We start from the raw sequence: 15,749 nt of genomic DNA on the forward strand, positions 1-15,749 counted from the left end.
ATTTCAAATAAAAGTGCAACCTTTGGTACAACATTTAATAATTCATAATTTTAGAATTTGAAAATAAAGTAACACTAGATGAATTTCTACAAAAATCAGAATATGATGAATATAATGGTAAAAGAAGAGATTATATCTTAAAATGTTAAAGATAACCAAAAAAAAAAGAGAAAAAAAAAAGAAGAAAAAAAAATAATAACCCCACATTCCTCAACGTTTGCTTAATATACCATATAATAATAATAATAATAATAATAAATGACATTTATATAGCGCTTTACCCCGTTGTCACAGGCTCTAAGCACTTTACAGTGATATAAAACAAAACATATTACAGTAAGACAAGTTTGATGGAAAAGCGATACGAATTCCATTTAATAACAAAAAATATGTCCATAATAAAGCAACCACTGCCTTTTCTCTATCCCTCAGGGGCCAATGTCAAGGTTGTGACACAATCGTTGCCAGATCCTTAACTCAAGATGTGACTGATGTACTTCCATCTTTGACTGGCTATGTGTTTTGTGGCATGACACTCACCTTCGGATTGCAAGGTCCAAAGTTCGAGTCTCGCCCTGTTCAGCGCAAAGTTGAATACTTGGAAAAGGGTCTTTACTCACATTGTTTTGCTGTACTCATGGGAAAAATGAGTACCTGGCTGTTAACAGTATTGTCTCTGTCTGAAAATATTATCATATCCTCTAACAGGCATCATGTCTCGTCCTAAATGTTTAGTTTTGCTGATGGCTAGGGTCCACTTGTAAAGTACTTTGAGCATTTTTAGTAGATATTCCCTATATAAATGCTCATGTGTTTTTTGTTTTGTTATTTTATTCCTCATTTATTCGCTACTAAGTGTGTTGAATGAATAACTTTCATTTTTTCTGTATGTAAAAATCTACAAATCAAAAACTACATATCTGATATTGCACATATGTAAAGAACAACGTTTAAGAAAATTATATAAAATTTTCAAGGCACTATACATACATACATTTCAGTACGAATGTGTGTGTGTGTGTGTGTGTGTGTGTGTGTGTTTGTGTGTGTGTGTGTGTTTGAACTTGTAAGTATTTGTCTTTGTGTTTATTTATCAAAATGAACATCGAGATTTAACATTGAAGCCTTTTATTTTTTCCATGAAAAAGACCTCATGTCTGAAAACAACTCATCTCATGCATATACAATCATCTTTTTAGACATGTAAAAGAGAACGATAAGGTCCCAATTTCTACTGCATTTAACGGTGAGTAGCAACTTTAATGACTCTCAAAAGGAATACTACTTTTACTTACTAAAATGTCAATAGCATTTATTTCATAGACAAACTCTCCTTTCTACCTCACTTGAGACAACACACAAAACTATTAAACAATTCATTCGTTAGATAAAAATCACACTTTCTTATACTGCATGTCGATGGACTGAAAAGCACCATCTTAAATGCCGCCTCTGGTTTAGCAACAACAAAACAGCAATGGTAAAGGCACATTACTTTATGGCACGTAAAGGGAGGAAATTTATGCATCACAACAAACTTTAAAATACATAAAACATTAAACTGAAAAATATGTGGACCACTGCCTCACAGTGGTGTCATGTGGAGATGAACCAACTCCTGGAAATTGAATTTATAGCCACAAATATAAAACTTGATGTTAAATTCTATTCGTTATAATTTGTTATAATAATACAATTTTTTACATTGCATAAAACTCAAAGTTCAAGTTTATATTTCTTATCATTATCCTTTTAAATTGTTATGACAACACCACACAACAACAAAAAGATACACTTTTCATCATCACCACATTAGTCTTATTTTCCAACTATACCATGTTGTATATATATATATATATATATATATATATATATATATATATATATATATATATATATATATATATATATATATATATATATATATATATTCTGAAAGGTGTGTATGAAACAGTGCCAGACTAAATAATAAAAAAAATACAAGAAAAAAATAATCCCAAAAAATCAGCCCACCTTGATGCCAGGTAATATTATCTTGTAGTTTCCTTTCTGTTTTGTCTGGCAATTTCATACACGCCATTCCAGATTTTTATCTCACAACAATGCCTGCCTGTTAATTTGTCAGAAAGGGTTATGTGCCTATGTGTCCATTTCATTTGTGGGTACTGGCTTGGGACTAACACTTTACCTCTTTGGTTAGAATCCCATCTTTAAATCACAGACAATGCTAAAACTACATGTAAAACAACCTGAAATATAAAAAATTGATGACATCAGATCACTCAATCTCAAATACATCTTCAACCATTCATGTGGATTGGATTTGATTTCTTATTTTTTGTGCTCTCAGCAGTGACCACGTAGCAAGATTTAATATTAGCCCTAGAAGGCTTTTTGTGACAGAGTTGTGTCTGATCCATAGGATAGTGAGTAAACATATAAACAGTCTGTTTAATGCTATGAAAACTGGAAATTTTATAACATTATAACCCACATATATAACCACTAATTGTGGATAATTCAAGATGGCAGCAACACTTAACATGTAGGGGAAAAAAACATGCTGCCTGTGAAGTGCTATTATTTATAATACTTTCTTTTTGACACGAAAAGTGCTATTGCTGGACAGGTTCTTTATTTACACCAAAAATAGTATTATGTCGGTATGAACCATGTGTGAAAAAGTGATTCTACAGTTAAAATGATGAGAAATGTGAGTTTTTAGTTTTTGTAATTTTAAGAAGCTGTATCCACTATCATCGATAAAAAAATATAGAATTAATCAGAGTTTTATAAATTTGACTACAAATTAAATATTAAGCATTATCATCATTCCGACATAATACCTTTTTGAGACTGTGGGTAACAAATCAATCCAATTGTTGCATTCTTAGAAAAAGACTCGAGGACCAGGAAAACCCAAATATTTCCATTCCGGAGTACGGACACAAAACTGCATGTAAAAGGTAAATGAAAAAATTGGACATAGAAGAAATAAAGGTTGTAGAATAGTGGAGAATCCTTCAGACAAGTTGGGGCCAACATTCCCACATTCCATAGATGATGTGATTATGAAGGACTACTACTTAATATATTTGGACCCAACTATTCTATTCGACAACATACTACATGTCATAATCTTCATTTGACTTTGATGACTTGTTGGAAGTGAGTAGCTCTGGGTGGAAGACATACATCTCCTTCATCCAAACATACAAAGACTTGGACAGATAACTGGAATGAATATGTCCCTGCCTGGCAGTCGGGGTTGATTGGGATCGTAAGAGTGGCACTGCCTTTACGGGACTGGTTCAACTTGCCTTTACAATCTATGTCAGAAATAATGGTTGTTTTGGTCTGTGAACCATCTGGAGAAAAATCAATATAAAAAATGAAAAAAACAAAAAAAAAACATAAATAATAAAAACACAAACTCTCATCTCTATACAATTGCAACGTAAAATAAAAATTTATGCCTTATACCTTATAACATGAGGATGTCAGTCTCTTACTTACTTACTTATCCAAACCAGCGACCACCTGAGCTCTAGTCCTTCGGTCTTGTGCCATGACGTAGAAGTTAGACAGTACAGTGTGTTACTGATGCTTGGATTTGGTGGGAGGTATGTGCATCTCAGGTCTTCAAGAGGTTGGCATTCAGGCAAGTGGTGTGTTACTGTTTCATTGGGGTGTTGACATAGGAGGATGTCAGTTTCAAAACCTATTTAGTCACATCTAGACAAAAAATGAGTCAACACTCTCAAGCTCTCAAGCATTTATTGGACTCTTAGAATCACTTGAGCGAAAAATTTGTAAACATGTCTACCAGGCAATTGTGTTGATAACTCTGTGTTAATATCGAATTTAATATGATTTATTCTCAAATGATACATTTCATTTTTATATCTTACCTCTTCTTACAATCTTGTAGCTGTTGGGTGCCTCCACGTTCAAATGCTCTCCCTCTTGAAGTCCCAAAGGAATGGATAAAGTGATAGACCTGTCTGTTGTAGGTGATATTGTAATTTCTGGCAATGAACTCATGGAATTTCTGGGTATAAAAGGCTTACTAGAGTCAGTTACGTCTTTTGGTTTCTCTTTTTCAGTAAAAATGATGGGAAGCTGAAATAAGAAGAGAAGTTTGAATTGACGACAGGGGAAAAAAATATTTTAATAACGGATTTGGTTTAACAAACTGACTACACAAGCAAAAATAAAAGGAGAAATCTGAATTGAGGACAGTGCAATACAAGCAATGGATTTAGTTTAATGACTACAACGAAAACCTTAATAAATATTTATTAATATTGGCTTGCATAAAATATATACATAAACTTCAACTGCTGCTGTTGTGGTGATAGATAAGGATGATGATGAAGATGATGAAAAATGATTGATGATGATGATGATGATGATGATGATGATGATGATGATGATGATAATGATGAGAGGAGGAGGAAGAGGATGATAATGATGATGACAACGTTGACAATAATGGTGATGGTGGTGGTGAAAATGATGTGGATGATTATAATTTGGGGGGTAAGATAGCCACATGAATATTGCCCTTCACTATCACTATCATACAGATGTCGAAATGTTCAAACTCTGCTTGAAAAATCTCATTACTCTGCTTGAGCTCTTTTTGAAGCAAATCACTCTTTCTGACGCCTGATATAATTCCTTATTTTCACATTGCTTGAATGTGCGACTTTGTGGACTTGTGTGGTATGACACTTGCCTTCAGACCTGTAGGTCCGTGATTCAAATGTGGCATTGACATCAAAAAGTTGAGTCCTTGGAAATTCTCACACCATATACTGGGGTAAAATAAGTACCTGGCTGGTAAAACAATTTTGTATGTCGAAAAAAAAAAAAATTGGAATAACGATAATGTCTAACAGGAGTTATGTCTCATCCAACGTATTCTAAGTTGCTGTTGGCTTGGAAACCCTTGTAAAATACTTTGAACATATCAAGTGAATATTGCCTTATATAAAAGCTAGAGTTTTATTGGTTTGTATTTGGTTATTTTTTAATGGTTAATTTCATCTTAAAATACTTTTTAACTCTCTTGGCTTCATATGCATGGAAAATCGAACAAATTTGTTCGATTTACAAAGAGAGTGAACTCGAGAGAGTTATGAAACGATAGCACTAACCTGCATGACAGTCTTTGCCTTATAATCTACCACCTTGATAGCATGGTTATTGGTGTCTGCTACATACAAAGTGCCGCTAGCTTGGTCAGTGTCAAGGCCTCCGGGTTCATTCAGGTGCTCTGTGGGCTGAGAGCCCTCCATAATGTTCTGGCCATGGCCTGCTTTATTAGACAAGAGGGCAAGGCTAGAGCAGGTGTTGGTATCCAAGTCTACCGTCTTCAGCTGGAAGATATAAAAAAATTAGCTATATTTACAGTCATTGATATTGAAAATTCCAGGGAATATAAAGATAACAATAAAAACTTTCAAGGACCAAAAACAACACAAAAAATAAATTAAACAATTTTTTTTTTAATAAATAAAAATAAAAGTAAACATAGAGTAAATCCCTAACTGTCTTGCTATTAAATATTAGTTAAGTATTTTTCAACGTGATTGAAATTGGGTTGTTTTGTTACTGTTTTTTTTAAAAATATCTACTCATTTGCTAATTTCTTCTATTCATATTCTTCCTGTCTCCATATTTACCCTGTTTCCCTTACAGGTCTCTGTTGCCCCATTTAACTAAATGTGATTTTTCTGAACATATATTTTTTACGTGTTTTGATTGTCTGTCTCCTATCGAAGGCCAAGGGCTGTAATGTTGCTTGTCTTTTGTTGCCTTAATTTATATGGGTCACATTACCAACTTTATTTATCTCTCAATAGATACCAGAGAAAAAACAAAAAAAAAACTCTCCCTTTATAAACCTCTCGATTTTAATGACCAACGTTTGCTTCTATATATAAAAAAGAAAAGTCACATGTTATACCCTACGGTACGCTTTTATCCCTTAAAAACTAACTTACCTTGTGATTGTAAGAGTCAGCGACAACAAGGGGTCCCTGCGGTGACATCAAAGCCACACCCAATGGGTGCTGCAGTTTGGCATTCACTCCCTTTCCATCTACATCCCCTGATGCAAAGAGATTCTGAAAATAATTTTAAAAAAAAAAAAAAAAGGATAAAGATTTTATAATAGAAAGTTATGTGGCTATGTGGTCAAAAAGGATAAAGTTTTCATAATAGAAAGTTGTGTGGCTATGTGGTCTTGTGGTATGACACTCGCTTTCGGATCGTAAGGTTCTGGGTTCGAGCTTCACTTGGTGCATAGTTGAGTCCTTGGAAAAGACTGTTTACTCACATTCTCTCACCATACTCAGGTGTAAAATGAGTACCTGGCTGTCAACAGCGTTGTCTCTGTTGGAAAAAATTGTAATATCTCCTAACAGGCATTATGTCTTGTTCTACATGTTACGTGTTGCCGTTGGTCAGGGACCCTTTGTAAAGCGTTTTGAGCACTTTTAGTGGATATTGCGCTATATAAAAGCACTAGTTAAAAGCTCTAATTTCATTCACATTAAATACTACACTCTAAGCCCTTTGCAATTGTTTTGAAAATTCTGATGACGGAGCTGTTTGCATATGCATTTGTTTTTTTGGGGTTTTTTGTTTTTTGTTTGTTTCTCTCATTCATTATGTTTTGCTGACAAAGGGAAAAACCAAAACGTCCACTGTAAATTAAATTGAAGCTTCTTTTCTATTTCATCATTATTATTGATGTCTTTGAGCTTCAAGCAAGATGTCAAGTGAGCTCCGGCAAGATGACATGCTAATGGCCACATCATACTATGGTTGGGACTGGAGTCCAGTATCTCAATGAAATAAAGCAAAGGCCATCCCAGTAGGGCATACTGCATTCAAAGTTGCATTTTTCCAATCACGTTATCATCATGTCTTAAAATACAGCTCAATTTCTTACTAGCTATCAATTAATGCAATCATTATCATCATCATCATCATCATCATCATCATCATCATCATCATCATCATCATCATCACCATCCAGGTTCCTTCACTTTCCAGAGGTTGGATGCCATGGGTGATTTTGCAACATTCGTTAATCTTCATAGATGCCACTCTTCACTATTTTCCTGCCAGCTATCCTCTTTCATCCTCAACCTCGCTCTCCATAAACTTTTCCCTCCAGTATCTTCTTTTGAATCATTCCATATGATTGTAGAAAGCAGGTTTTCTTTGCCTGATGGCCATTAACAGCGTTATCTTAGTCGGAAAGAAAATTGTAATATCCCTAACAGGCATCACGTCTCATTCTATATGGTAAGTGTTGCTGTCAACCTGGGACCCTTTATAAAGGGCTTTGAGTAAGTTTAGTGGATATTACGCTATTTAAAAGCTCAAGTTTTTAAAAAGGTCTCTTCTCAATGAAACCAAAGCACCTACCATTGGATCTTTTTCTGCCCCAACAACAGCTGCCACCTTCCCATCATTTAAACTTATCGACCTGATGGAAGAACTCTCACTGTCTGCAACATAAAGAGTATTTCTAGTCCTAGAGAGAGCTAGACCTGATGGTTGGGCAAAACCTGCTTTCTCAGGGTAAGAATTATTTCTGTTTTCTTCAGCTCCACTTCCAGCAAACCTAACACATGTGTCTTTGGTGAATAACCTGAGTGGCGGAATAAAATGAGAACAAGAACAATGGTTAATCAATGATAATTCTGGAGTATACTGAAGGGCACACATAGCCAAAAATCAGAAAGTTTAAAGGGATATGGAAAGTTATATAACTAACACAACTGGCCTAAATCTGCAATATACAGTGCAGGCCTGATAATTCGAATTGGGTGGGAAAAGCAAATGACTTCCTATTTATCAGAATTCGATTTGTCTCCAAACAAGGGAAATAACTAAACCTGACTCCAGGTATCAGGGTTATATTACTCAGTTACCTCCCCTGACAAAAGGGGGTTTCCCTCTTACCATTTACACTTACGGTACACTGATTAGACTGAGTGGGGTGTGGCCTATGATTGTTCGTGCCGTGTATTGGTCAGCTTGTGGTTATCACTGTGTGTTAGATCTATTTATAACCAACCCCCTTTGTTAGCCAGCGGCCAGCAGACCACAAGTTAGTCTTAGTGATGAGAGCGCGAGAAGGAGAGAGGGATGACGCGAGACAGCTGGTCAATTTGGAGAAAGAAGAGAGAGGGCGGGTGGGACGGAGAGGGAACAACACGCCATTACATGCCTCAGGGTCTAGTTATTATTATTATTAGTCAGCTCAGTCATTAAAACGTGTGGGAGGGTGGATACGGAGAACAGGCAGTTCGTTATGACCTTCCAGAGTTTTTTTTTTAGTGATGGGCAAGCACTTGCACTTCGAATAAAGAGAATAACGACTGTTCGAATTCGAATTAACCATGAATATTTTATATAGAAAAAGAAGAAAATAATTCATTACATCGTATTTTCTTTGATTTAAAAGAAATTTGGTTAATCAGATTTCGAATTATCTGGACTGGACTGTATCAGTTTAAGCTCTCACACTTCTCTGTGAGATATATCACCAGGCCGTGCAAAGAATGGTGCTACCAAAATCATGGCCTATCTCATGCAGACCATCAACAATCTACTTATACGTCTGGTGAAGAGTAAATCATACTTGCCAGACATCAACTAGAATGAAAGCTCGCAAACATACCTGTTTTTATACCACTGAGCTTGTTCAAGGAAGTATGCCCAGATCTGGTGAGTGCCAGCCATAGCAATGTACAATACATCAGGATCAGAGTCACCTGAAGAACAATGTCGTTGGAAGTATAGAAATAGAAATTGTAATAAAATGTGAAAAAAATTTAGAAGATACAGAGCAGGCAAGCAGAAACGAAAAAAAATATGATTAAAGAAAAAAAATGTGCTATTCATGAATAGGAACTGTTTAGTTGATTTTTTATCTTGCTGTTTTTAATGGTTGTTTTACCTTTAGGTGAAGATGATCAAATGAGGTATGATTTGGTTTTCGATTGATATATGCTTCTTATCTCATATAATGTGCCACAAGATACATATTTAAATATAAAATGATCATAAATAAGAAATTTGGGGTTATTGCACTTCATGTAACTATATTAATTCTCCTCAATATAACAAATACACATAATGCAAGGATCAGTTTTTTTATTATAATCTTGGCTTAATTTCTATTCTTTATATAAATCCTCCTGTTTGAAGGCAGGGGATGACATTTTATTTCGCCACTATTGGTCCTCTGAGAGGCGGGAGAGAAAAGTTACAATACATGAAAACAAAACTATTTTGACATCATATAAAATCAACTTATAAAGTTTAAGTAAAATACAGATATAGTAGTAATTGTTTTGAACAACAAATTAAAAATAAAAGTCGTTAATTATCTATGGAGAAACCACAGTCTAAATTTAACTTTATCAATTAGCTAAGCATTCCTACAGTGCTATTTCAACTCTCTGCAAACTTTATTGGGACAAAATAAACAACAATGTGATATTGGTTGCGTGAGTTAAATTCAAAATATGAGAATATAAAGTGCAAACAGCAAGAAAACAAAACATGACGCTTTGTGCTCTTGTGGTAAGGCACTCTCCTTCGGACTGGAAGGATTCCTTGAAAAAGGCTCTTTACTCACACTCTCGCCATACATGTCTACTATGTCTCATCCTACATGTAAAGTGTTGCTATTATTTGGGAACACGAGTGCTTTGAGCATGTTTAGTGAATATTGTTCTATATAAATGTTCAAGTTTGTTAGTTGGTTTCTTTTTTTTTTAACCAAACAAAAAGAAAAAAATAATGGAAAAATGGACTTATTACTTTTATTTGGGGAATGGCCCAATGCTACATCCCAAGGTGATGCAATCTCCTGTTGGGTGGATGGCTTTCCACCCTCTTTATCAGTACCTTGGTGTCCTGTTCCAACCGCTGTAGACACCGTATTGGAGGAAAGATTAATGACACGAATGGCGTGATTTCCTGTGTCAGCTACATATATCCTGTATTTGTGACATGCAATGCCTTGTGGAGATGAAAAGGCTGCTTCTTGGAATGCTCCATCTTTAAAACCACATTGACCACTGCCTATAGTTTCCTGAAGTAAAATGGCTAGATGCAGTTATTTGTCAACATAGGTATAAACCCCTTTAAAAGAAAAATTAATTTAAAAAAATATTTCAAATAAAAATTTTAAAATAATTCCCTGTAGTTTCAGGACTTTCATACACAAACAAATAAAATCATATCAAAAAAATTAAAAATATCATTAGATCTATCTTTTTAAAATCATGGTCAAAATTTTAAAAAGACAAAAAAAAAAAAAAAAATTATATTTGGTAGATAATTAATTTGGTCAAATAAATGATCAATGGGTGATGCAATGGAATTTTAGTTTTTAATTTACAATTCAATACAGTTAGTTAAACTATTAAATAAATAAACCATAATATTTGAAATGGAAAATGGATGAGAATTTACACAAGCAAATCCATCTGGAGCTCCACCACATTGAGTATCTTTGAATAAGCTATCTTTTTCTAACTCATTGGGCACTGTTTTTATGACAACATAGTTACTCCTAAAACAAAAATAATGATCCTTGGAGAAAAATAAGGAGGTGTATTTAAAAATAAAAATAGAAAAAGATCAATGACAACACAAAACTTAGAAATTATTTTTTTAAATCAAAAAAATATTGAATCACCACAATTTCATTAATAGATAAATAAGCAAGTTAAGATAGGAAACAATTTAACATTTCACTGTTACTTTTATATACAAACAATATGAATCAAAGTGTGCAAAACTGATTTTAAAAATTTAAAGCATACCTGCACAATTCCATTTCTGTCAGTGATGACAATCCGATGATTTCCGGTGTCAGAAATTACTAACCAGTCCCGCTCTGACCAGAAGAAAACTTTTCCAGGGAAACTGAGAGCTGACTTCTCTATCTTACTTGCTTCCAAGTGAATTGAAAGTGTTTTTGGCCTCAGATTTCCCTTAGACAAGTAATATTCCTTGGCTATTTCCACATATTCCAGCATCTCAGTCAAATGACCTTCCCCTACTAATGTGTATAAGATTTGATTTGAAGGCCCAACAAACACCAATGTAGGCCAACAGGACACTGAAAGTTCCTATGGAAAACAGGGAAAATAAAATAATAATAATAATAATAATAATAATAATAATAATAATAATAATAATAATAATAATAATAATAATAATAATAATAGCAAGCTGAGCAACTGAATTCAACAAGGATAGAAGCACAGATTAGCGTTCAAACAGCACTATGAACACAATATGTATACGTAGGATTAAAATCAAAATACCAACCTGCCAAAGTGTAGCCTCTGAATCATTGACAACAGGATGAGTAATGCCATACCGAAGTACAGCGCTGAGGATATTGGCAGTGACTTTTTCATTGGCAAACTTAGCAGAATGGACTCCAATTACTGCGACACCAGATCCAGATGGATTACAATCCTCTAAAGCTTTGAGGTCTGGCAAAATGTGTATGCAGTTCACACAACAATAAGTAAAGAAATCTAGTATGACCAGCTGACCACTCAAATCATTTTCCCAGGTCAAAGGCTCGGAGACGTTCAACCAATCCAAACCTAATGTACAGATGATAAGTTGAAGAGAGAAAAAAAAAATGGAGATGTGAGTATGTTTTTTTAGCAAGCATTGAAAAATTAAAGGTTTCTTCACACAAATACACTTCTTCTCTTTAAAAGGGTAAACTAGACATTAAAAAAAAAACTAATATCAAATGAGGCTTTTAACTAGATGCTACCTAATCTCTAGGGTCAAATCCATGTAAAATTTCAATCTAAGGAAAATCGTAAGACTTTTCCTCAGTTCTGAATTGATTTTATCTTCTTCTTTTTAAAAAAAAAAATAATGTCCTGTTTCAAAGTAAAATAATTATCCATCACGGTGAAAAGAATCTATCTGACAGACGTAAACTGAGAATATTGCTTCTCTGCTTTTTTCTGGGATCGCTTTTTTTTAAGCAAGCCTCTCCAACAAAATCAAAACATATAAAGCTTAACATCAAAGTCTTCTGTTCCTTTCAGGACCAAATCTAATTCGTCTCTCAATAAATGAAATTTTAATGTCTCCCTCATAATTATGAGAAACCATATTCATGAAATAAGTGGTCAACAGAATACGAGACATTGTAATTGTACTTCCATCAGGTCGCGGCCCGCCATCTGCATATCATTATTTTCTTGAGCAAAAAACTTAGTTCATATTGCTCTCTTTGTGGCGCTGCATTGCGGCTATTCGTCTGGTTTCCACCTTGTTTGCCTGATGTCTTTTTAAAAATAATGTCATGTTTCAAAGTATAATAGTATCCATCACGGTGAAAATTATCTTCTGACAGACGTAAACTGAGAATATTGCTTAACATAATTAAAAGTCAACCGTTCCTTTCAGGACCAAGTCTCGAGGACCACCCACGGATGACAAAAAGGCGAATGTCTAATTGGATCTTTTAAATGAGTAGCATCAAGCACCATCGGCATCGGGTCAACAACTTCATGAAAAATTAAAAGATCTTAAAAGAATTTGATTCAATTCTAAACGATTTTGATTAAGGCTGCCTCTATTCTCATCCCCCCCCCCCCCCCCCCCCCCCCCCCCCGGCCGATTGGATTACCGGAAAAAACGTCGGCGGCTTTTTGCGATTTGGATTTGATTGATTTTTTTTTTAATTGTGCAACTTGTGACAAGAAACAAATTACTGCATTACAACCTTTGGATTAAACATACAACAATTGTGGACTACTATTATGAAGAGGCTGTCATTATTCCCAGACGCCTGTCTGGGGATAATAAAAATTCGTTATCCCCAGACAGGTGTCTGGGGATAACCAATTTTTGTTATCCCCAGACACCTGTCTGAGGATACTATCCCCAGACGCATGTAGCAAGTGGGCAGAAAGATTTTATGCAAAATGCCAAACTAGGCGTGAAAAATACCAAATATTCTGGAAAAAATACTAGTGGTTGTGTCCCAAAACAGTTAATATATCAAGTGATATTTAACACAAGATGAAAGTAAATAGTGATCAAATGTCAAATCCAGCTCTTTTTAAAAAAAAATATTTTAAAGCAAATGGATCAATGAAATTTCTTTTGTTACTTTGATCTGAAAACGTCAAACTGGCAATTCGACTTTTTATTTTCAACCAGGAAGAAAGTTGTTAATCATCAAATCTGTTCATAGTCCACCAACCATTTAAATTTTCATTACCAACCTACCTGTTAACTTTATTGATCATCTCTTGTTTCTATAATTTGCTCATTCTGGCCACAATTTTGGGGACGACCGGGAATAATTTTTATGTCGCGGACGAATTCCTAGGCCATGGTGTTGTTTGCCCCAAAGCCCAAAACCCACACCTGTTATTTTCCTGTCTGCTTCGCACAAGACAATACAATTTAGTATCACACGTCCACAAAACTAGATCCAACAACATATCTTTATTCGAATCAAATATGAAAATAACTACCGTAGCAAAATAAGGAAGCAAAAATGGTGGAAATATGTTTAGCTCATATATGAATTTAAAATATTCCGATAGCGGTGTGGATAGGCAGCTCAGTGGGTAAAGCCACCTTTCATTTTACTCCTTTTAGCTGCACAGATTTGACCCAGTCGCGACCGCCCCCCCCCCCCCCCCCCACCCATTTTTTTTTTTTTACTTTTCTTTCTTTCTTCCCAATTGATTTTCATTGTTTTCACTTTTGTTCCGAGTTCCGAGCAAGAGTTTTTTTTTAATCAGTTGAATTTTTTATTTCTCCGATAATATTATTTCATTATTTAATTTGCTCTAGATCTACTATTGTTTTTTTGTTTTTTTGTTTCGGTCAATGATAATAATAATAATAATAATAATAATAATAATAATAATAATAATAATAATAATAATAATAATAATAATAATAATAATAATAATAATTGTAATATTTGTTATTATTATTACTATTACCATCATAATCATTATTATATTATTATCAATAATAGTATTATTTTTATTATTAATACTCTTATTATCATACTATATATTATTATTATTATTATTATTATTATTATTATTATTATTATTATTATTATTATTATTATTATTATTATTATTGTTAACACTATTCCCTGCTCCGAGGGAAATCTCTCTTTTTCTTTTTTTTTTTTTATATTTTGACCTAAACCTTAGAGTTTTTTGTTTGCTAAACCTTTATGTAAATGTTCCGTTTCTGAGCATGAATTTCTTAAATTGTTTTTATTTTTAAAACAATTATTGTTTTTATTTTTAAAACAATTATTGTTTTTATTTTTAAAACAATTATTGTTTTTTTTTTCTCCTCTATCTGACCATTTGGTCGCTCTCTGAAAATTTCTGTTTGTTTGCTTTTTAATTATTTATTCTTTTTAGACACTATTTGAGATCGGAGTGGGGACGAATATATTTGCTAGAAACTAGAAAAAAACAAGAGAGAGAGAGAGAGAGAGAGAGAGAGAGAGAGAGAGAGAGAGAGAGAGAGAGAGAGAGAGAGAGAGAGTTTAATAATAAAAAAAGAGGTGGGGGGAGGATGGATGGGACATTTATCCCTTTCAACGTTCTGTAAAAAGAAGACGGAATTTAAAAAAAAAAAAAAAAAAAAAGAAGTGACGTTACCAGGATTCGAACCCACAACTTCGATTATGGTCAAAATTCCAGGGCAGACGACTAAACCATTCGGCCATGACACCCACTTCGAAGTCGACGCATATTGTGTATATGTAGTAACAACTGATTTTAATGTTGGTTAATTTTATGTTTTTATAGATATTTTATTAACTTTCCTTATTTCTATGTGCATCTGGAAACATTCCATATTCTGGAATGTGGATAATTGTTTAAAAGAGCGGAGTTTCAAATATGCGTCTGGGGATAATAAAAATTTGTTATCCCCAGACAGGTGTCTGGGGATAACAAATTTTTATTATCCCCAGACAGGTCTCTGGGGGTAATCACAGCGTATGAAGACGAGGGGGATGAGAATAGTCACTCTTTGATTAATTGTCAATTATCGCAGCAAAAAAAGCATTTCATTTGTAAAGTTGGTTGAACTGTCAACGGATGTGGTTGGAAAGGAATGAAAAGAATATCTGTGGCTATCGCCATGAATTAAAATTAAACCGGAGGTAAAAATCATAATTATTTGCCTTGTTTGAAACGAGGGATTGTAAAGTTTAACTTGTCCATTTTTTGAAGATGCTGGACAAAATGATTCCGTCTTTCCTCGGCATTTTTTGGTCCATCTGCTATAATGTCATCAAAGTCAGCGATAAGTGACAAAGCGTCGAATATTGATATTTTGGAAGACATTTTAGAGCATCTAGTCAAATATATTATATTGTATTACGATGACAGGGCCGGTTTATAAGATTTCTAACTTCTAGGAAACGACGATCGTCAATCCAAAACAAAAGCACCAACTTCCGTGTAAACAAAGGAAGGGAAATAACTCTTAAAACCATTCAAAGCTTAAAGTGATTTTCTGAGATTCCTTCCCCTGGGCTTCCCCAGTGTATGAGGTATGAAGAGAATCTCGGACAGGGATTATTTTTAAATGATTGAAGATGATTAATAAATATAGAGACAGAATACCACCACCACAACATCAACCAACAACAACAAAGTATGAGTCTG

At 34.1% G+C, this 15,749-nt stretch overlaps 1 protein-coding gene across 1 annotated transcript; it reads right to left on the reverse strand.

The window, feature by feature from the left end:
* Nucleotides 1-2,327: 2,327 nt before the first annotated feature.
* Nucleotides 2,328-15,537, reverse strand: LOC144965684 (NHL repeat-containing protein 2-like). The gene is made up of 10 exons (XM_078901276.1): nucleotides 15,263-15,537; nucleotides 11,377-11,663; nucleotides 10,866-11,174; nucleotides 9,856-10,129; nucleotides 8,708-8,801; nucleotides 7,447-7,672; nucleotides 6,012-6,134; nucleotides 5,163-5,384; nucleotides 3,912-4,122; nucleotides 2,328-3,368 (listed from the first exon to the last, which is right to left on the reverse strand). Exons 1-10 carry the CDS (start codon nucleotides 15,423-15,425, stop codon nucleotides 3,142-3,144), a joined length of 2,136 nt encoding a protein of 711 aa, XP_078757402.1. The 5' UTR covers nucleotides 15,426-15,537; the 3' UTR covers nucleotides 2,328-3,141.
* Nucleotides 15,538-15,749: the final 212 nt, after the last annotated feature.

Source organism: Berghia stephanieae, chromosome 2 (genome assembly GCF_034508935.2).
Source record: "Berghia stephanieae isolate SIO BIC M18660-M18661 chromosome 2, UCSD_Bste_1.3, whole genome shotgun sequence".
NCBI lineage: Eukaryota > Metazoa > Mollusca > Gastropoda > Nudibranchia > Aeolidiidae > Berghia > Berghia stephanieae.